The 23,398-nt window shown below is 37.5% G+C and overlaps 1 protein-coding gene across 1 annotated transcript in view; it reads left to right on the top strand.

Moving 5' to 3' along the window:
• Positions 1-23,398, top strand: part of slit1.S (slit guidance ligand 1 S homeolog) — a 233,092-nt gene that overhangs the window by 50,084 nt on the left and 159,610 nt on the right. The window contains 2 exon segments of the mRNA NM_001087109.1: positions 244-315; positions 1,976-2,047. Of these exon segments, the coding sequence (NP_001080578.1) occupies positions 244-315; positions 1,976-2,047 (144 nt within the window).

Genomic DNA, 23,398 nt, shown 5'->3' with positions numbered 1-23,398 from the left:
GTACACATATTAATTTGCAGTTAAAAAAAAGAAAAATAAATATGCTCATGTATAATATAAAGTTTTGTTTCCATACCTGTTCTAAGTACATTAGTAGGTTTCAGTCAATTTCAAAAATAAGTTTAGGTGAAGCTTCCCTTGTACATTCTCTTAATGATTTCAGAACAGATTGATGGCGAGTGAGATATATTTTTACTGAGAAATAATATATTTAAAAAGAACATCCTGTTTTTTATTTTCCAGGCAACTAATGGAAAATCAGATCAGCAATGTTGAACGTGGAGCTTTTGACGACATGAAGGAACTCGAGAGGCTGTAAGTGTTAATACTGGGGAAAATATCTCTAAATCTGACACTACAGGGTCTGTAGAAAAGAAGGTTTGTGTCTACATTGTAGGAAATGGGAAAATGTATAACATAAATGCTTTTCTTTTACGTATGTGATATTTAGAGTAGCACTCGTGCATGCAAAATAAATAAAGCGTTGGATAAAAAATATATTGGAAACAGGTGCTTCCATACAACCTCCAGATTTATAAATATAGTTCCCATCATGCTTTGGTCAGAATGCTGACTATAATTCTGCAAAAGGGGGGAGGATGACTTTGCAAGAGGGGGGATTTTTGTTTCTTCTTTGTAAGGGGATACAGTGCTCAGCATGCTAATGTTTCAGAGTGAACAATGGCTTAGATGTCAGAATAGTAGAATTATGAGGGAAAGGCATCATGACCTAGGGGCAGCTGTAAATGGATCCGCATCTTCCTCAATCATGATGTCCGTTCTTTGAGTAGATCTATAACCTGCATGCAGTGTAGTTGTAGAGTTCTAAGAATAATAATGTGTTATACTTGATAAAATACTCTCTGCATCCTGTAACATCTTCATTCTGATGTAATCATATCAATTATATATTATAGTTATACTCTTTAGGGTTATGCGTTAACATTCCCCCATACACCAGTGGTATTCAGGACTGCTACACTGCAATAGTTTTTCCTTGCAAAGCTTGTGGCTTAATCAATCTGCATGTTTGCACACTCTATGAGTGTGCAAACATGCAGATTGATTATTGATATTGGTTACCTTTAGTAGGGGTAACATTTGTTTCTGCACCTCTCGCTAACCTTTGAAAGTTTTGGTGTGCCCTCCATTTATTATTAAAAGCTTGTGGCTTATGTTTTACAGGTGCCTCATAGTTCTATCTCCGTCTCTAAAAAAAAGTTTTCATCAGTTAATCATTAGTTCGCTAATTGTTGCTGACATGTGAGTTGTGCTGAAAACTGGAATTTGTCACATGAAAAATAATAATAGTATTTAGTTCTGCCTCCCAAGTCTTGCCCATCCTGTCATTAGTTAATTCTAAAAAGTCATTTTTTTCATTACCTCCCATAGCCCTATGATAATGCTTTTACAAGTAGCCAAAAACAGGAGTGGATTAGAAACCCAGAGACAGAGTGGGCCTACTGGGTGTGTAAATATATCTTTCCATAGCAGGGACAGGGACATTTGTGGGTGTAGTGGGCATTTGAAAGCCAACAGAGGTTAAAGGCACATTCCATGCCAAACTTTCTGTGGCTTTTTAAATTATATTGAATTCTTTACTACGTCTCATTGGTTTTCAGAGTGTTTTATTTGGAGATGCTAATGATGTACTTAACAGAGAATTAAAGTTAATAGATCCAATGCATCTACACATTCAGCCATATTCGATGAGGAATAGTGATGGGCGAATTTGCGCTGTTTCGCTTCGCCGGAACATTTGCGAATTTTGCGCGAAATGGCGGAAAATTCGCGAAACGGCGAATTCTTACGGCCGTTTTGCGAATTTATTCGCTGGCGGCATAAATTCGCCCATCACTAATGAGGAATGATCCAACATTTGAGGGCCCTGACCATCTAGTCATCTATAAATGGCCTCTATTTTAACATGGTCTGTGTATTACAGTTTAACATTGTTCTCCTGGTCCTGTTTCAGGCGCCTGAACCGTAACCAGCTGCACACATTGCCTGAGCTTCTCTTCCAGAATAACCAGGCTCTCTCCAGACTGTGAGTACCACATTATTTTGTAATCTGCTTATGTCATTATATTTCTTGTCCATTTTGTTGGTACTGAAAGTTTTAGCTCCACCTGTCTTTCGGGATTGTAGTATAAACCAATGTAATTAGGAGTACACTGGCCAAACATCATTGCTGATGTGTAAAATGCTGTAATATTTATATCTATTTATATACATTATACATATATACACTTTGAGAAAGGCCTAGGACTAGGCCGAAACGTCAGCCGCCAATGTGATAATAATTTTTTTTTAAAAATACTTAAGACCTGTGAGTGCAGTTTCTATTTGATGGACTAGTTATGTACATTATGTATATGTTTGTGATTGTTTGCTTAATGAAATGGTAGAATTGTTTTAGAATAAAGCCTTTACTCTAGTATGAATTGTATAAAATGCATATAGCAACGCTGCTGGCCTGTTTGCCCTTAACACTCCTGTTCTATTGTTTGTGTTGTACATAAAGATGTGGTTTTAAACAATCCTTTGCAGTGCTTCTGTGCTATTGGCTATAGATCGTCTCTCTTTTAAAGGGTACTGATGAAAGATATTCATATTTGATGTTTCCTGACAGCTGAAACTTCTTCGGTATTTAGCAGCGCCCTTCACTGGAAATATGACTAAAGGTTTTTGCTGACATTTTCTAGAGTGTCAAAAATCATTCTGTTCCTCTTAACAAAGATGGAATTCACACTCTGCAATCATTTTATATCATTTTAAATAGACTCCTGTCCTTGTTGAGAGGAACAATTGGAAATGACTCTGGCAGGTGCCAGGACTAACCCCTGAAGCAAATTCACTTGGATCATTTTTAATTTTCATGGCAGAGATTTGACATTATTTATCACAGTTTTTGGGTCCTACTATTTTACAAAGTACAGCACTCTACAGGTCTCTTCAACAACACCAAAGTGGGTTTATTATTGGTTCAAAAACCTGATGTTTCGGTCACTATCGTTTTATTGAGAAAGGTCACAGTCAGTCAGAATCAGACTTAAATGCCAGGGGACCACCAGAAAACCTTAGACCGTGGACCCACTTTCCAAATTATTATTCCTCCTCTCCTCACTCAACCTCTTTATTCTCCTAGTCTTTTATATCTACTTACTATATTCTTCTGTTATTAAGCATTTTCCCCATAAAGAATGACCATGAAATAGGCTAAATGGTTAGAAGCAAGAGAGCCCACTGACTCCTGGGCCCACAGGGATAACAGGGAAATTCCCAGTGGCCAATTGTTTTTTTTTTTACCAAAAACAGACTTTGGTGTTGTTGAAAACACCCGCAGAGTGCTGTAAAATAAGTAACTATGTATTTCTGGCATATGTGTGTGTGTAAAGAGGTGAGAACATGGACGGAGGTACATACACATTATACAGGGATATAGCTTGAACAGTATTTACATATTGTAAATACATATCTTATATAAATGAGAAAAGTCTTAATTGCATTAGTATTCTGCCACTCTGCAGTGAAATATCTTAATAAGTTCAGGTGTATACATTGACATGTCAGAACATCACTAAATATCCTCCATCTCTCAGCAGTGTTATGGGATTAACATGATTTCAAAATAAAAATGTCAGCCTCTGAAAGGTGCTGAATATCAAGCAGAGATTCCATTATGATTGCTGAGCATAGTGTCAGCAGTACAGTGATAAAGTGATGATTCTCTATCAACATCTGGAATGATCTCCAGGACATGCTTGAGCAAGTTGTCTAATGGAAGTCATGTGAGCAGTGGACAGAGATTGTAATCTCAAACAAAGGGGTAGCTGCTTATGTTTGAGGACGTTTGCATTCATAGGAACCCTTTGAGTTTTCACCAGAATCTCAGGATCTAAACTTTACTGCTAAAATCTGAGATTCCCATTTCTCATTTAATATTTTGCTCTCTAAATGATGGCAAAATCATCTTCTAATGTACATTAATGGACCCCAGTTATGTGTTAAGTATGGAAATGTAGCTTTTATCTTATACATGGTTACGTTGATCACATTTTTGATGGGACACTGCACCCAATAAGTTCATTTATTCAAGCACCCAAAATCAATTAATGTTTAAAATGATCAGGGGAAGCTTTTATTGATTTTAACTTTTAACTTGACTCTTGTAAAAGAGATCATTTTCAAGCCTTTTTCTCAAACTCAAACTGTACTATTTGAAAATGTGCAATGTCTGCTATGGAGTACACGTGACACTTTCTTCTTCTGTGGGAAGAGTCTGTGGCAATATTGGGTATTTTAATGGTCTTCAAAAGTCAGTGAAGTTTGTTTTACAAAAGGTTGCAACTAGTCCTTGTGAAAATGGGGTGTGATGTCCAGACCAACACTGAATTTAACTGGGCAAACTGGTCCATTCTTATGGTATACACTGACTGATGGAACAGATTGTGTGAAGTTTAGAGATATACACTGATCCATATGTTTAGTTCTCTGGATACCAGGAACCTTCCTTCTACATGCTCTGATGGAAGTGATCAGGTGACAAGATTTTTTAGTCTTGCAGGTCATTCAGACATTGATCACTGAAGACAACAACTCAATGCAACCACAACAGATGGTCACTCTACGATAACCATACTGGACAACTGTTCAGCACTTAGATGTTTTCATGGTGTGTGTTAAAGGGATACTGTCATCGGAAAACATGTTTTTTTCAAAATGCATCAGTTAATAGTGCTACTCCAGCAGAATTCTGCACTGAAATCCATTTCTCAAAAGAGCAAACAGATTTTTTTATATTCAATTTTGAAATCGGACATGGGGCTAGACGTTTTGTCAATTTCCCAGTTGCCCCTGGTCATGTGACTTGTGCCTGCACTTTAGGAGAGAAATGCTTTCTGGCAGGCTGCTGTTTTTCCTTCTCAATGTAACTGAATGTCTCAGTGAGACATGGGTTTTTACTATTGAGTGTTGTTCTTAGATCTACCAGGCAGCTGTTGTCTTGTGTTACGGAGCTGTTATCTGGTTACCTTCCCATTGTTCTTTTGTTTGGCTGCTGGGGGGAAAAAGGGAGAGGGGTGATATCACTCCAACTTGCAGTACAGCAGTAAAGAGTGATTGAAGTTTATCAGAGCACAAGTCACATGACTTGGGGCAGCTGGGAAATTGACAATATGTCTAGCCCCATGTCAGATTTCAAAACTGAATATAAAAAAATCTGTTTGCTCTTTTGAGAAATGGATTTCAGTGCAGAATTCTGCTGAAGCAGCACTATTAACTGATTCATTTTGAAAAAATGTCTTTTTCCCATGACAGTATCCCTTTAAATAATGGTTATATATATAAGTGCTCATGGTTCAGACCTAATGTGTTAACCTTATACCCGGGTTGCTTTCTGTGTATGCTGCTTTTTGTAGTCCAGAACTGGAGAAGGTTTATTGATGTACGATATACCAGTACTATTCTTTATTCTGGATGGTATCTTTCAGTTTACAGGCTTTCGTTCCAATTTTGTTAACAATTTATGGAAGAAGGATGCTATGGAATGAATATTACACAGAGACTTCTGCCAAACTGCCATCTTTCAGTAGAATATGAACGTATGCTTTATTTCACTGAGATCTTTACAAGCTGTGACACTGGTTATAAACATAACATAAAAATTATACACAGATGTTCCATGAATTTTAGAGGTTGCTACTTTTTTGCATCATCCAATAAAATATATTGTAACCTGCACAGATTTCCTATTATTTTATACAAAAATCTTCAATGTTCAGCGTTCTCTGGGACCTACAAATTTTATGTTGCTGCAGTGTTCTAGAAAGCAGTTTTATTCTAAAGCGTTGTTATGCTATTAATAAGATAAATATTACCAGTGTGTATACTTTAACATCAAAGATTTCCTTTCATACATGAATTAATAATTACTTAATAGAGCCTCACTTGTTCTTTCCTTAAGCTAAAAATGGCAATCAAATTAAAATATAAGGGAGGACTATAATAAAAGGCACATGGTTTGCCCAGGTGAATCAAATAATACAATATTTTCTTTTAACTAGTTGACCCGTAAATGCTACCTGCTGGCTACACCAGCCCTTCTATGCCTGTTTCTTAAAAGTACCCTACCATTTTTTGGAGCCAATTAAACAATCTCTCATTTTAATGGTCCTCCACAATGTGGGGTGGCAATTACTAGGCCTCTGGACAGTAGTACAAGGGCACCAAGAGGCTTGCTTTGCTCTTCATTCTGAAGAGCACCATGTTGGCAGGTGCACACTGACCCTGTTTTTACCACCTGCCCTAGGGTCCCAATGTGACCTGCGTGTGCACCCACTCCCCATGTGTCTAAATTAGCATTCGGACAGGGTTCTGCCTTTTTCAGTAGGATTTGGATTCGGACGAATTTGTGTGCCTGGCCAAACCAAATCCAAATCCTTAAAATCCTGACAGTTCATCACGTAAGCAAGGAAGTAAAACATTTTTTAATTTTTCTCTGAGCTCGAGGTTCTCTTTAACCCTTCGTAGCCCTAATTTGCATTAGGGTTCAGATTCGGTTCAGTGTTTGTCTGAATCTTTCACTAAGGATTCGGATGAATCTCAAAATAGTGGGTTTGGTGCATCCTATAGTCTAAATGACGTGCCTCCCCTCTACCCGCCCCTCATGAGTAGAGTGCTGAAGGTATGTTCATTTAAATATTAAAAGTCAAGAATTGAACTACTATTGGTGCTACAGGTGCAAACAGCAGTGTTTGAAGGGGCTCAGGAAATTGAAAATATTAAAGGGTTAGTTAGTCTAAAATGTAATTTTAAGTGTGATTTAGACAGTTGCATTAGTAGCCAGGCAGCTGTTTTGTAAGTCAGTATGGAGGGTCAATATAAGCAATACCAAATAAAATCTGGATCTGACCCCAACAATCAAATAGCATTTTCAAAGGCAGAATAGGAAGGCTAATAATTTAAAAAACATACAAAATAAATAATGAAGACTTAAATGAAAAGTTGCTAAGCATAGACCCATCTACAACAGAATAAAAGTTAATGTAAAGATGAGCTTCCCCTTTAACTGATTCTTCCATTACTGCACCATAGAAGCTGTACTTTGCATAGAAGCTGTACTTTTCCTTATATCAATGTTTCTATAAATGAGTAAGAAGACAATAACATAATAAATGGATAATATCCCAGAAGATTTATTTATCTGAATATTTTCATGTATTCATATAGTTGGCCATACTGGTTGCTCTAATGACTAAAATATAAACATCAATTGATCCTTTTGGAAAAAGATGCCCTGAATACTTGGATTTACTGAGCAAAACCTGTATTTTGATCTAAGCATATTTTAGACTTGGGAGAACCTGTTTGTTTTCACGCAGTATGGCTATAAGGCATTTGTTTCCATCATTCAATAATAACAACAACTCAATAATAATGCTCCTCTAAGCCATCAAGCCTAGTTAAGTTTATATATTTGTGCAAACTGGAATCCTCTCTTAGGATGAAATGCAAAAAGCTTTAGCTGTGTATAAATGTACTTGCTGCCTAATCATGTAATAGAAACCGATTTCTTTTCCCAATGTACATAATCCTCTTTTCTGCATATAAAATTCAGTTGGCTGTTTGTAATAAACAAATCTCATCTACAAAACCCCAAGCAATGTCGGAACACACTTTTATCTCTAAACAGGAATGATGATTTAATACCTTGTGGCGTTTATTGTAAGCACATGGAACAGTCTCCATTCATTCCCATTTAACTCAACATTAAGTTAAATTCATTGGGGGAACAGCAGAGAGTAGACCCCAGTAGGCAATGCAGCAGAGTGCAGAGAGGAACTGGAAATGCATTTGTAACAAAGAAAGAGCCTGCAGTTGGTTAAAGGATGTAGAGCCAAAATTACATACATGTAGGTGCCAGTTTGTGGGTTCAGGTGTAACGCATAAAATAAATGGTATGTGTGACCATTTATGCTTGGGAAATTTGTAAGTACCGGACCAGCCTGCTTTGATTAATACTTTTCATTGACACCCTGGAATTACTACCAAACTGAAACTTTGTGTTCTGTTAGTAGTCATTACAGGTCAAGACCTAATACCTTTAGTAATGCTGCATACCAGAAGTGATGCAATTCTGATGGCATTCGCAGGCTGCATCCATCACATCTAGCACACAATATAACAAATGGATGCTGTTATTGTGGCAATTTCCTTTGACGCAACCTAATACACAGCATTTCTGGGAAAAACACTGCAATGCTGGGGGGGAAAACATTGATTTAGATTCAAAAAAGTGTCCTTTGGTAAATGGTCTGCATTTGTAAAGAAGCCATAACAATTTCTCAAGGCTGGTGTTAGAGCTCCTGATCAGTGATGGGCGAATTTGTCCCGTTTCGCAGAAAATGTCTCGAATTCCTTGCGCAATTCACAAAAAAGAAATAATTTTTGAAAAGCGAATTTCTTGCATCCCTTTTGATGCCTGCATTAAACTCAATGGGCGTCCCAATAATGTTGATGCGTGAAAGTTTTGATGCGAGCAACTTTACGCGCGCGTCCAAATTCTTTTGACGATGTTGCATTTTCGCTGCAGTTTGGCTAATTTATTTGCAGCGAAACACAGAAATTTGTCGCAAATTCGCTCCTGGCGAATTTATTCGCCCATCACTACTCCTGATAAAATTCACCATAGTGTGTAACCTTAGATTGTAAGCTCCACATGTTTGGTCTAGAACTTGGATCTTTTACTAGCAAGCAGCCTTGTGCGTGATACATCCATTCAGTATATATACTTTTTACTATTGAGAGCTGAGATATGTCCCCATGTTCTACTCAAAGCTGGGTACAGAGGTGGTCAAATCCTAAATCCCCAAAGCTTAGCAGCCATGTTGTTCTGGAGTTAGCTGCTAGGACTAACACCCTTCATAGTAACTCAACAAAGTAGTAACTATTTCATGTATAAAACTTTTTTAATAACCTTTTTTCCTTCTTGAAAACCATCTTTTATAAATTGGTCACGGAGGCAAATAAGGAATGTGGATGATAACGGTTTATTATGAACTATAACCTTTTTCCCGAGACACGTTATTTTACATACACTGCATATGTCAACATCGCACAGCTGTACATTGCGGCTTTATGGGCTTCCTTGAGGAATGTAATGACAGAGAGACCCCATCCAATAGTTACCATGGCAAACTGAAGTCACAATTCTTTTGTTGTGCATATTGTTTCCATTACAATGTTTGTCTTGTTTTCAACTGATTGAGTTGAGCTCTTGCTGTGTTTTGTACAAACCTCCATCACAAAAAACATCTGTGACACCAGCAAATCCCCAACTCCCTTTTTTCCTGAAGCTCAGAGTGAAGTGGGCTCTACTATACCTCCATTATACACTATGTAGCTTGTGCACTTCTTGGTGTAATTAATGGTATGTGGGTCTCTGCATTGAACTGCATAATATGGCTTGCAAATGCAAAAAACAAGACTAAAGAAAAGAAATAGTGTAAGGTCTTAGAGATTATGGCGACCTGTTATGTTTTTTTATGCATAATCTTTAACAATAGAAGAAATGTAGCACTTTGTCTTTGCTCTGGTTTCCTCCCAAAAATATACAGGAAGCTTAATTGGCCCTGATGAACCTGACCCTTGTGTGTAAATGTGATAGGGACATTCGATTGTTTTACCGGACAGCGCTTTGGACGTAAAATCAGTGCTGTATAAATACAGGATAATCCAGACAATTGCATACATGAGCCGGCACAAATAGGACCATAATCAAAAAAAATACTGTCCATTTTTTTTTACCCTTTTAAACCTTTTTATAAAAGAATGGACATCATTTTCGACTATGGTCCTCTTTATACCAGCACACGTAGGCTAGAATTGTATAAAACGTATTTTTTTTTTGGACACACTACTTGGTTCATAGGGTGCATTCAGTCCCAGCTGCCTCCAAGTTTCCAAGTCAAACAAGACAATGCCTTTAGAAAAGGGTAAAGAAGCGCATAACCATACTTTGTCAGGAGCTGAAATATGGTGGTATCTTCTTTTCCCTTTTCTGCAAGAATTGTATGTCATTCAGACAAACAAAGACAGGACTTGGATGTGCCTCCAGACACTGTGCTTTGCCACTTGCACCGGATTTTCCGTTCCTTAGAGCTCAATTACTTATGCCCCAGGATAATGTAAATTACCCCTTATGGCTACATTTGAGCTACATAAATGCACCCACAAAAAAGCCTAGGCAACCCAGCAGTCCCGCCCCCTGTGCACGTTCACCCAAAAGTGCATGAGTCCGGGAAGCAACAGAGTTGCTGAGAGCCAACAGCAGCAATAAATCCTGGACTAAGGGGTAGGCAGAAGGTTTTTTAAGAGGTACCTGCCCAGCACCCCCCAGTTCCAGCCCTTTCTTTGCTCTTTTCTTACTGCACTCGCATATGCCCTGTTTTCATTACCCACAAGGTGTTTGAGCTGGTATATTAAGTACGTGACAGTTTTAACGAGAAGCAATCAAAGGTGATTAAGCAGGTGTTTAAATATTTTACCCCTGTATTTTGATTTCATTTAAGCTGTATTAACCTTTAACAGTGTCAACCCAACAATCTCCATAACCTTCTTGCAAAATGTTAAGGCCAGGTAAACAAAGATCGTCTTTCTTATTAACATTTTACGCAGCGGTTGGCTTTTCTGTAAAAGCTTTTCCAGGGAGCTTCTTAGCAGGGATCAGATACATTTCAGCTGCTTTCATCTTTCTGAACTTCCTTATAGTGCACATAATTATATATTGCTATTAATTTCTGAATTCTGACCTTTTATGTCAGAATGCGATTGAATAAGTGATCGGCAGTGTGTATGTAGAATACCTTTAATTGGCAATTACACATTTCTCTTATCTGAATAAATTATATCAAGACAATTTTTCTGAAAGGCAGCCAACAAAGTATGCAGAGCGGGTGAAGCCAGAAAGCCGTTAAAAAGAAGGACAATTTCACTGAATACATTTCCCCTGAAATGAATTTAACGCTCTTGCACATTTTACCCTTGCTTAAGGGCTATGGCACCCAAGATTTGTTGCCCATGGTTAATTCTACGCTACTGTGGGTGGCAAATTGCAAGGAAACTTTGTTTCCCATGGTAGTGCATTTTTCCTGTGTGCTATTACCCTTAATGATGGGGATTTGTTGATGATAGGGTATTTTAAGTTTATCTAAAGGCAATTTTAATTTTGAAATATTAGATCATATTTATAGTTCATAGAGGATCATATTCACCTTTACTCCCCCATCCCTGGGGGTAATAATTTACTGTACCTGAAGATACAACAGGATTTCACAGTTAAATGGTCTAATCATTTATTGGACTACCATGGTGGGGTTGAATGTCAAACGCCTTAAAGGAACAGTAAGTTAAAAAATTAAAGTGTTTTAAAGTAATAAAAATATAATGCAGTGTTGCCCTGCACTGGTAAAACTGCTGTGTTTGCTTAAGAAACACTACTATAGTTTATATAAATAAGCTGCTTTGTAGCAATGGGGGCAGCCATTCAATGGAGAAAAGGCTCAGGTTACACATAATAAGTTCTGTCTGTCTAATGGTCTTATCTGTTATCCATTAGTTAACCTGTGCCATATAGCCATTTTTCGATTTCCGCCATTGCTCCACAGCAGCTATAGTAGTGTTTCTGAAGCAAACAGATCACTTTTACCAGTGCAGGGCAACAGTACATGATATTTTCATTACTTTAAAACACTTACAGCTTTTGGTGTTACTGTTCCTTTACTGTATTCATCTTTAACACCTAATAATATTCATAAGTATTAATAAGATTAATTGAGAGCATAGCTCATATTATTTGCATTTGCATATTTGCTCGTATTATTCCCAAAGCAAGGCAAAACTTTTATCCTACAGGATACATGCAATAGTAAAATGAAAGAAGAAACTAGCCAAAAGAGAAATCACAAGGAAGAAGGAAAAGGGAAAACATTATGGACCAGAGGAGAAATGTAATAACAGTGGTTGACACAGCTGAAAAGAAGGAAGGCAAAGAGGCTGGGAAATAGCTTCTTCAAAAAATGTGTATTCACATAGTACGTCCCTCAACCTTGTGTGTGCCACTAAAAGCTATGAAGAACTTGCCAAGTTACTTTTCAGTCCTGTTTCTTCTGTGCAACAATTGTAATATAGGTGGAATTAGGGTTGGATCAGGAGAAGGGGATAGTAAGAGGTAAGGGAAAAGGGGAACGTTTTTGTCACAGCTATGGAATAGCTGACAAGGGTCCCAGGACGATGGTTTTCTGGTTGCCTGCTACCACTTGCTCACCTGTAGCTCTTGTGACTGGTGGCCGGCTTGGCAGGTAGCCCGGCTGGTGGTCTGTCTACTACATGATGGGCATGTTTTCTACTGTGAAGATTTTTTTTTATTAAGAAGTCTTGTCTTTTAAGATTCACCTGTGCTATACACATTCTGCCATGTCCTAACTTTCTGTCTTTCTGTATGAACCCAGTTACATTGTTTTAATTGATAGGGAGAATGTGAGGTTTTGTAATGTGGAGGAAACACGCCATTAAGATTGCTTCCTCTGGTTTTGTCTGAGGGACAAGAAAAGTGATAAAATGATGCCAAGCCACCATGAAAGATTCTGGCGTCTGAGGAAGCTGTTTCCATGGCAGTCGGAGAATCTCAATTTGGATTGTTGCCATTGGTCAGTGACTTTGTGGTGATTAGCTTGCTTTCCTTATGGAATTTGCCTGTTTCATTTGACACCCCCCCCTTTTGTTTTTCTTTTTCTCTTGTTTGACTGCGAAACTGCCAATATTTCTCAAGGTAAACACAACAGAAGATTCCAGCTTCTCTAATTGTTCCTCAGAATCAGTATATCAGCCTTATAGAGAGAATAACATCCTGTAACTAACCTGGTCTGAGGTGGTGAAGGCAAGTCTGGCGCAAAAGGTAACGTTCAGTAAAATCTGCATATTAGTGAATTCGCGTAGTCACATCCATTCACCAGAGTGCAAATTCACCAGACATTAAGTACCGCTAGAGTTTATCTCCTTCGCTAGTGAAGTTACACCAGTGTTAGTCACTTCGCTCCTTTAGTAAATTTGCCCCAAAGACTGGAATTTCTTTCCAATATCAAAGTTTATATAAAAATTCAAAAATAATTAACCTTAGTTCCTGTTCCTGCCATAAGGCAAGGTGGAAGCTTTTCCTCAGGCAGCATGAAGTGCCAGTTGCCAGGGGCAGATTTATCAAGGGTCGAATAGTAAATTTGAATTCAAATTTTTGAGTGTCAAAATTCACAATTCAAATTTGAATCCCCCTATTCGAATGTAAATTCGAATGTGAGATTTATCACACCTCGACCATGGAAACAGTCCTAATTCGAATATTCGCCACCTAAAACCTGCCATTTTTTAACATGGGAATTCAGCTCTGCTTGTGCAGCGAGTGCAATAGCACTCACTGGACTATTGATGCAGCCCCCCTGGACCTGGATAAGGGGGTTATTTATCAAAGTCCAAATTTTTCTCAATATTTTCTGAAAAAAACTCAGACCAAATCTGCACATTTTCAAGATTTTTTTCGATTTTCTCACCCGAAAACTCAGAATTTTGCCCGAAAACTCTGAAAACTTCGGGGTATTGCCAAAAACCCAAAGCACGTCAAAATATCATTGGGACTTCTCCCATTGACTTATATGCAACCTCGACAGGTCTGAGATGCCGGATTTTCAGATTTGGACTTTTCTATCCTCGGGGTTTAATTAATTCCGAAAAATGTGTGATTTTTTTAAAAGTGCGATTATATAAAAACAAATCACACATTTTTTTTGCATTCAGAGTTTAGTCAATAACTCCCTGAAAGTTAAAAGCATGGAGTGGGGGGGGGGGGGGTGTTGCGGCACCGTTGCTCACCAGTAAATGCTGAAAATGTTACCACATGCTCCTTCCTCCACCCTCCCCCCAGCTTGGGGTACTGCCTGTTCTACCCCCTCTCCTCTTGTTGGTGCTATTCCCTGCTTAGTGATTTGCTCACCCTCTCATTCTTACTTTCACAACTGTGACATTTCCATCCCCTCTGGCCCATTGCAGTTGGTGACCCATATCACCCTTCCCACTCAACTACATGGCCAACCTCCTTCTTCGACTCTTCTTGCTTGATGAGATAGTCCACTCATTCCTCCCTTTCCAATTTATAATTCTGTTATTTTTTTATAATTGGTAGGTGAACATTTTATAACGTTTACTATAATGGAATTCAATAAAAATTATAGAAAAACATAAATTTTCATAGTAGAGACTTTTGCCAAATTTAATTTAATTTAGTAAGTTTAGATGCATGCGTCCCTCATAGTCATTAAAATAAAATCTCTTCCTAATTTAGTCAGCTGGGCTTCCTAAAATGGTGCATGCTTCATGTATAACAAGACTATTTGTGGTGTTTTTCTTATTGCACTTCCCTGGTGCATAAATCATTAACTTGATGCCAGAATTTAAACAAGGTTATATTTTAGCAAAGCATTGCTGGTGAATAGCTGACCCTTCGACCTCATTTTGAATGGACTTTAATTAAACTGTCAGCCCCAGACAGGAAGACAAAAGAGACAGGGCTCTGTCCAGGCCCATAAGACATTGTTTCCTATAAAATGAAGAACTGTTAAAAATTGATCACTCTTTTTCTACAAAGAAAATGACAAAGGATTAACGGTGACCTCGGCTCTATGGCTACGCAGTTTTCAGCGTCTTCTAAGTAAACGCAACTGTGTTTTCCCAATGGTCTTTTTAGCTTCCCTGGTCTGATGATTTTTATCAATGGAGACTCCATTATCGACTATCCATAAATCTGACTGCCTTACACAATGATTTCTAATTGGTTGCATAAGTCATGCTCTTGGCACTGTAATGATCTTATAGTTAATGTAACAGTAGACATTTCTGAATATATGAATAAATAGATGGTATGTTTCAGTGCTACTCTATCAACTAGATGTTGTGACAATGCAAACACTGACCAGAGCATCGATGACAAAGTCTCACAGCTCAACTGTTGTTGGTAGTGTGGAGTTGCAATTAACAAATGGTAGTGAGACACGTGTTTCACATCCAAGATAGGAACATTGAATTGAGCAGTGAAAAGAATAGTATCCTATAACTGTCTTACTGTGACTTATGATAGGCTTGTGACCTTATTATTATTATTATACTTTATTTATATGGTTCCACAGAATTAAGCAGCCTTTTATTGAGACTGTGTATCATTCGCATCAGCTCATCTTCAGTCAGTTAAGCTGCCTGAATGATTTGGGAGTGTTGAAGTAAACCAGAATACCCAGTGGTACAAGATGACAATAAATAGGACTTTGTGCATCGTTGTCTACCAGCTTATTTCAGTATCCTTGATACAACACCAACAATATTAAGCAGACTTTTACAGTGGAGCTTATGATCTATCTTACCCAGCCCACACTAGGGTCAGTTTAATAGGGAGCCAGTTGCAGATCACATGGGAGAACTCTACAAACTAGGCATGCACCGAATCCAGGATTCGGTTCGGGATTCTGCCTTTTTCAGCAGGATTCGGCCGAATCCTTCTGCCCGGCTGAAACGAATCCTAATGCAAATTAGGACAGGAGAGAAATCGCATGAACAAGGAAGTAAAAAAAATGTTCCCCTTCTCACCCATAATTTGCATATGCAAATTAGGATTCGGTTCAGTATTCGGCCGTCTCTTTCGCTAAGAATTCTGGGGTTTGGCCAAATCCAAAATAGTGGATTCTGTGCATCCCTACTACAAACAAACACAAATTCAATGTGGGGAGTAGTACCCCAGTCACAATTTAATGCTTGACCCCTGCAGCAAGGCCAACCACAGCACCACATTCTATTTTACACTGATTTATTATGATTATTAAAATACTTTGATATATATAATAGAAACAAGTTTCTAATATGCATATCACTTTGTATGTCACTTTATAGTGTTTTTTTTAGTTGTATAAAACAGTAAGGGGCCGATTCATCAAGAGTCGAATTAATTAACCCTCGATATTCGACTAGGAACTAAAATCGTTCGACTTCGAATATCGAAGTCGAACGATTTAGCGCAAATCCTACGATCGAAGGATTATTCGTTCGATCGAACGATTAAATCCTTCGAATCGAACGATTCGAAGGATTTTAATCAAACGATCGAAGGAATATCCTTCGATCAAAAAAACTCAGGCAAGCCTATGGGGACCTTCCCCATAGGCTAACATTGAGTTCGGTAGCTTTTAGCTGCCGAACTAGGGGGTCGAAGTTTTTCTTAAAGAGACAGTACTTCGACTATCGAATGGTCGAATAGTCGAACGATTTTTAGTTCGAATCGTTCGATTCGTAGTCGAAGTCGTAGTCGAAGGTCGAAGTAGCCCATTCGATGGTCGAAGTAGCCCAAAAAACACTTCGAAATTCGAAGTTTTTTTAATTCGAATCCTTCACCCGAGCTTTGTAAATGTGCCCCTAAATGTACATAAAAACACTAGTTGAACTTTATGTTCATATTAATGCTATATTTATGTTTATATTAATGCTATTAATTTCTTTTAGGGGGTTATTTATTAAAGTCCAAATGCCAAATTTCAGGTTTTTCAATCCAAATTTTTAGTGAAAAAAAAACCTAGAATTTTTTGGAATTTATTATACCTTGAGGATGGAAATAAGTCAGAATCCGAAAATCTGGCATCTCAGACCTGCTGAGGTTGTATACAAGTCAATGAGAGAAATCTAGAATATATTCTGATCTGCTCTAGGTTTCGTGCAATAATCTCAAGTTTTTGTGGTTTTTCAGGCAAAAAAAGAAAATGAAACAAACAAAAGAAACTGAAAATCTGAAAAATTCGTACAATTATAATTTTCGTACGTTTTTCATGATTTTTTCCCGCACTTGATTTTTTCGGCAAAATGTACTGATAAATAAGGCGAAATAACCTGTGCAGATTTGGTCACATTTGAGTTACAGAAAATAATGAGATAAATTCGGATTTTGATAAATAACCCCCTTACAGTTAAAATTAAGTGACTAAAAGTTCTCGTATGAGGGATGCTTTTGAATTTGTGTTGTAGATGATTGAGTTGTACATTGCCTCATGTTTACCAGTGTGCCATACTTTGACTTACACAATAAAACATATGTGAGTGTAAAAAGCCTAATGAACTTAAAGGATTGTGTTTTTTAAATGCAAGAGCATCCCTTTCTTCTCTTGGTGGCCTAAGAAATAAAACATCAGGACTCATGTGACAAGTTCCATTAATTGTTGTCTTCTGACCTTCGAAGCATCACCATGGTCACCCTGAGGCCTATGGTACTACAACTGGCATATGGCAAGGCTAACATAAATTAAAATCAGGTTTTGTTTTTGAAGTTATATAGTGTAGCTATTGTTGCACTTTTTTGGCCATCTTTAGCTCAGTAAATACCAACAGCCTTTGATTTTTCATGGCAATAGGCAAAAAGTATGTTCAGCGCAAGCCCTATTCATTGAACTCATCATGTTGAACTTATTAGAAAGTAAGATTTTTCAACTAAATGTTGACTAGTTTTCAGGTTCGGACTGGGGGGCCCAGGGCCCACCGGGACTACTGACCAGGGCCCCCTCCGACCCCCCTACCATGATGCGCCTGCTTGAAAGGCACGCGTGCGCACATGGCACTGCGCGCGCACCTAAGGAAAACTTTTTTTGTGTACAATTTGATCGGTAGAGGGTTCCGGGTTTTTTCCCGGTATCCCGATGGGCCAGTCCGACACTGCTAGTTTTACATGAATACATGCATTATATATATATATATATATATATATATATATATATATATATATATATATATATATATATATATATATATATATAGACAAATACAAGAGTCCTCTGCACTCAACCCATTATCAATATATTTAAGACATTTTGTGCATACTGCTACTGAAAAATGCCTTACCCTTTAAACAAAACAGGGATTGTTTGTCCATATATTGCAATATATTTAAGCTGGCCAACTACGTCAAAGTCATCCCATATCTGGCCAGTCCTACGCTTTATCTGATTCATTAAGAATTCTATTGCTTCATTATACATTTTACAAAGGGACACAACTTTCCCTTGTTTGTTTTATATATATATATATATATATATTATTTGATGTTTAATTTAAAATATAAAGAGGAGTCATGTACAATGCCCCATGCAGTGGAAAAGATGTAAAAAAAAGATGAGAAATTGCAACATACCCCTGGGTACAAGTGCTCTGTACATGAACACTAGGGGAAGTGCTATTGCTCCTTTTAGTGCTTTTGCACTTGCGCACCTGGGACTGGTTAATGACCCCTAATATTATTCTCTTTCAGTTGCACTATCTATTCTCTAGCTAGCTGTCTGTCTGTCTGTCTGTCTGTCTTTCATGTTATTATAATACACTTTATTCTTGGAACCTTGAAACTTATTTCAAAATTCGAATTGTACAAGAGACCCTTTCAAAAAAAATTGCTGGTGTGTTTTGTAATAGCTCCTCATCATCACGCACCATAATTCTGACTTAATTACCGATAAGGCTTCCATGAATTTCATCAATTCAATATTACGCAAGATTGAAAGCATCTGGTTATTGTAAACAGTATGAAATGTATACCACTAATGCCATTATTCTTTCATGTCCTGGCTGTCTCATATTCAACAAAATACAGTTATCTTATCTTCATTGACGTAAAAATAGCCAATGGTCATTTGTGGGATTTGTACAGAGATGTGTTTGTAAACTCAGTTATCACCCAAGGATTTTTTTTTCTTCGGAGACCCAGAGCACAAAATTTTGGCATTCAGAGAAAAAACAGTGAACTGCCAGAAAAATGTTTTGTCCCAGAAAAATCCTGGAGTTTCAGCATCTGGAATATGTAGCATGCTTTCATGTGAACAAAGTTTTAATCTCGAGAAGTTTGAAATAATTTCAGTGGAAATAAAATACAATTGTTCTTTTTGGATGGGGTATATAGTTATTTGTGAATTTCACATGGACACAGAACCCTGGGGTGGTGTTGAGGGTGAGATGGAAAATACATGTAAAAATACTGTTGCAAGTCGTATTGCCTAAAATAATAACAGCAATGAATTTGCACCTGTGGGCACTGGCATTTTTTTCCTGTACAAAAAATAAACATTATTTACCCTTTTGGGTTTTTTTTTATAAATGTAAAATAGGTTTAATTTTGGAGTTTTCCTTTTAAATAATTTAAGTACTTGTATGCTTGAGTCAGCTGAATTCCTTAATCAGAAAGCAGTATCAGGTGCACGTACCATTAGTGGTCCATCATCCACCATTAGTCCAGAGAAGAAATTTTCGTACAGCACCCATCAATTTAAAATGCCTTTATTGGTACATTTTATGGCAAACAGCCTGGTCTGCGACGTTTCAGGCCTACCGGCCTTTTTTCAAGCTCTCGAATAATTTAAGTGTTTGTTTAAGTGACACACATTTCTGTTTCCCTAACCAAATGGATGATGCATTTTAGCTTTTATGTCCATTTGGATAAAACTTCCTCCCTAAATATATTCAGATGGCTAAATGTATAACTTAAGAGCACAAAAAACAATCAGGAATACCGTTTCTATTTTAATTAACAAAAACTCTATGGTGACTTAACCAGAGTCTTGTAAGTTGGAAAAGCAAATAATATCTGTTTTTCTAGTCTTATAGAGGTCATCAATGCAGAGCAAGGGATAAAGGCCATATTACCAAAAGGTTGTATGGAAGCTTAAGAAGGCTGACCCCTGCTTGGTAAATATTTAGTGCTATTCTATAAAGATGAATAATAAATAAAGTTTGCTATAGTTTGACAACAAGGTAATTGTAAGGCATGTAGGCGAAATGATCCTGTCATTTGAATGTTTGTATAATGAACCCCTTTTCATCGGCTTTGCCATTCAGTTTGATCTGCATGAAATGCTGGTGAAATGTGGTATACAGTGATAAATTACTATACTCTTTTTCTTTAATCTTAATTTGATTTTCTTTAAGTCTTTAATCTTTGCCATCTTTAGCAGCATATTCAATAGCATATGTCTTAAATTCTGTTATTAATATTAAAGATCCATTGTTATGGAACAAATTATTCAGGAACAGACACCCTGCCCTAAAGAGCTTTTAGAGTTTGATGCCTTAGCATGGAAAGGTAGTCAAATTTTAGGTAGCGTTACTACGCAAATTCACTACGTTTTTGATATTTTGATTATCGCCAGACTTGCCTTCGCCACCTCAGACCAGGCGAAGTGCAGTAGAGTAGATAGGAGTTCCTCAAAAAATAGTTGAAAATGTCCCAAAAAACCCTGGCGTTTTTTCCTATTTAAAGGGTGATAGACTGAAAAAGATTGTACATTTTTTTTGGGGTATCCTCCTTCCCCCCTACATTTGCTAACATATGGCACCTAAACTATACTGTGGGCACATGTGTAGGGCAATATAACAAATTTATATAATTTTATTAAGGTTCCCTGGCCTTGTGTAGTGTAATGTATTTGCTGCAGCATATACGGCCATTGTACTTTAACTGCACCCCGTATGCTAATTAGCCAACGCTAGCGAAACTGCTAAGCGTAATTTCGCTGGTGTAATTTCGTCAGCGTTCGTTTCCCTGTGCGCAACTTCGGATCTTCTTGAATTAGCGTTGACGAGGCGAATTTACGCCTGGCGAAGTGTTGTGATGTGCGCAAAGCCATCGCTGGCGAATTTTCGCCGGTTAGTGAATTTGCCCCATTGGCTTTGGTGGACCATAGGTAGTTGTTCAAGCTTATATTCTAGGTCTCGGTGTAGAAGACAAGTCCTGTGGACCTTCACCAGTTTGGGAGATCCTTGCTAATTACATGTTGTTTGGTCCTGAGGCTAAAAAGGGATCTTTTCAATTAATCCAGATCTGCGTATTATCAAACTGTGCACAGATTAGATCTTGATATTCTATAATGTGGTCCATTCACCAGGTGACATCAGAATCAGCCTGTGTGTGGCCAGCTATAACAACTGAAATTAGAACATTTAACATAACAATCTGGGAGTGAAACCACCTTCATTTAACATCAACATGTACTTTGGCATGCATATTCGTTTATACGTTTGTGAAAGTTCTCATTCATCCAGGGCATGGTATATCTATAAAAATAAGTAAATTTCAGCAGTTATTCTGAACACAGCAAGTCCAGTTGTTTTGGCTTATTTTTATATATATATATATGTGTTTATACTTGTAGGAAACAAACATGTCTCAGTTTTACTGCTAGTTTGTTAGACCAATAAGTCTTTGGGGATTATTTACTTAACTCCGAATGCAAAAATCATGAAAAATTTGTGATTTTTTTTTTATAAAATAGGACTTTTAAAAAAACCCAATTTTTTCTGAATTCATTAAACCGCGAGGATGGAAAAGTCTGAATCAGAAAATCCGGCATGTCAGACCAGTTGAGGTTGCATATAAGTCAATGGGAGAAGTCCCAATGATTTTTTGGATGTGCACTAGGTTTCGTGCAATACCTCGAAGTTTTCGGAGTTTTCTGGTGAAAATTCTGAAAAAATTGTGAAAATCAGATAAAAAATCCCAAAAAAACGGAAAATCTGATTTTTTCCTGCAAAGCAAATTTTCGGGAAAATGTAATAATTAAATAAGCGTAAAAAACCCGAGCGGATTTGATCGGAGTTTGTAGCAGAAAATATTGAGAATAATTCCGACTTTGATAAATAATCCCCTTTGTGTATGCTTTCTGGTCATCTAGAGTGCATTTCAAAATAATGATATAACTGTATTTAATGCAGTTGTCCGCCTTGTTTTTCTAACTATAGCAGCGGACTATGAAAACCAGATTTCTTTACATTTTACATATCTGCCTCCAAAGGTCAGTCAAAAGGCACCTAATATCAGTCACACTACAGCGTCTCTGGGCATGTTTATTGGGTTTAAGCCTCAAGCCCACCACTAAAAAAGGTTCTCAGCAAACTTCTATAATGGCGTAGAACAGCTGAGAGAAAGGACAGCGGAATTCCTGTTGTCTTTCACTTCATATCTTTGTTTGAAGACATCCCAGAACGTTCAAGTGCTTTGGAGAGCAACCATTCTATGTTTTATATTATAGCCAGTCATGCACACTTGGCAAAAGAACTGAGAACAAATGAGCAACCTAGTTTGTTGCAGATATCTGCAAAATAAACTCACCACAAAGCACATATGGGCATAATTCCACCCAGGTGTATTTAAAGTATTTTTCTAAGTTTTACCTTGTGTAACTGGATTTGTTCATGATACACATCAGTCACTGTCCAGCAGTGCTTACAGTCTGGAGTACCTACAATGCATACAACCAAGGACATACACAGAGTCATAGTCATCAGAAATGCAACAACATGTAGACAGAGTCCATGCAGATAGAGCCCTGGTCACAATTAAACCCATTCCCCTAGTACAGGTATAGAATGCATTATCCGGAAACCCCTTATCCAGAAAACACATAATTATGGAAAGGCCTTCTCCCCTAGACTCCATTATGCAGAACACCCGTTATCCAGAAAGCTCCGAATTATGGGAAGGCCATCTTCCCATAAATGTTATTTTTAAAAGATGATTTCCTTTTTCTCTGTAATAATAAAACAGTAGCTTGTACTTGATCCCAAATAGGAAATAATTAATCCTCATTGGAAGCAGAACCAGCCTATTGGGTTCATTTAATGTTTAAAGGATTTTTTAGTACACTTGAAGCATGGAGATCCTAACAATGAAAAGATCCCTTATCTGGAAAACCCCAGGTCCTGAGCATTCTGGATAACAGGTCCTATACCTGCAGTGAAAATTAATATTGCTGGCTACTATGGAGGAGCTGACATGATTGGAATTCAGCGGGAAAAGGGTTCAGGAGGATAGCTAATTCTTCTACATTTGATTTACTTAGACATCTTACGATTTAAATTTAGTATGATGAGTGGGAGCGGTATTTTTTTTAAATATATGAAGATGTTTATATTAGTTTCAGAAGAAATGATATAAGATAAAGTATAGTACGGTACGATCGGGTGGGAGTAGAGGAAGAACAGGTGTATTTTATTTACAAAGCCTTATGTAGTAGTTCCAAAATAAATCCCATAAATCAATATGCAGATGGACATTATATTTTATTTATAAAGCAGCCTTTTCTGGCAGGGATGTACAATGCCGGATGTACATTAGTAAGAGAAACAATGTAACATGAAGCAATAAACTAGAATAAATAATCAGAGGAACCTGTTATAACAAACAGAAAAAGACCTATATAAATGGTTTGTAAAGCTTGGCACACGTATAATTGTACTGTTCTCAGGGCAGATCATCTCAAAATTACCATTTATGGGTATTTCTTGT

Source organism: Xenopus laevis, chromosome 7S (genome assembly GCF_017654675.1).
Source record: "Xenopus laevis strain J_2021 chromosome 7S, Xenopus_laevis_v10.1, whole genome shotgun sequence".
NCBI lineage: Eukaryota > Metazoa > Chordata > Amphibia > Anura > Pipidae > Xenopus > Xenopus laevis.
Note: the sequence above shows the minus strand (reverse complement) of the source record. Positions and strands in the feature narration are given on the sequence as shown.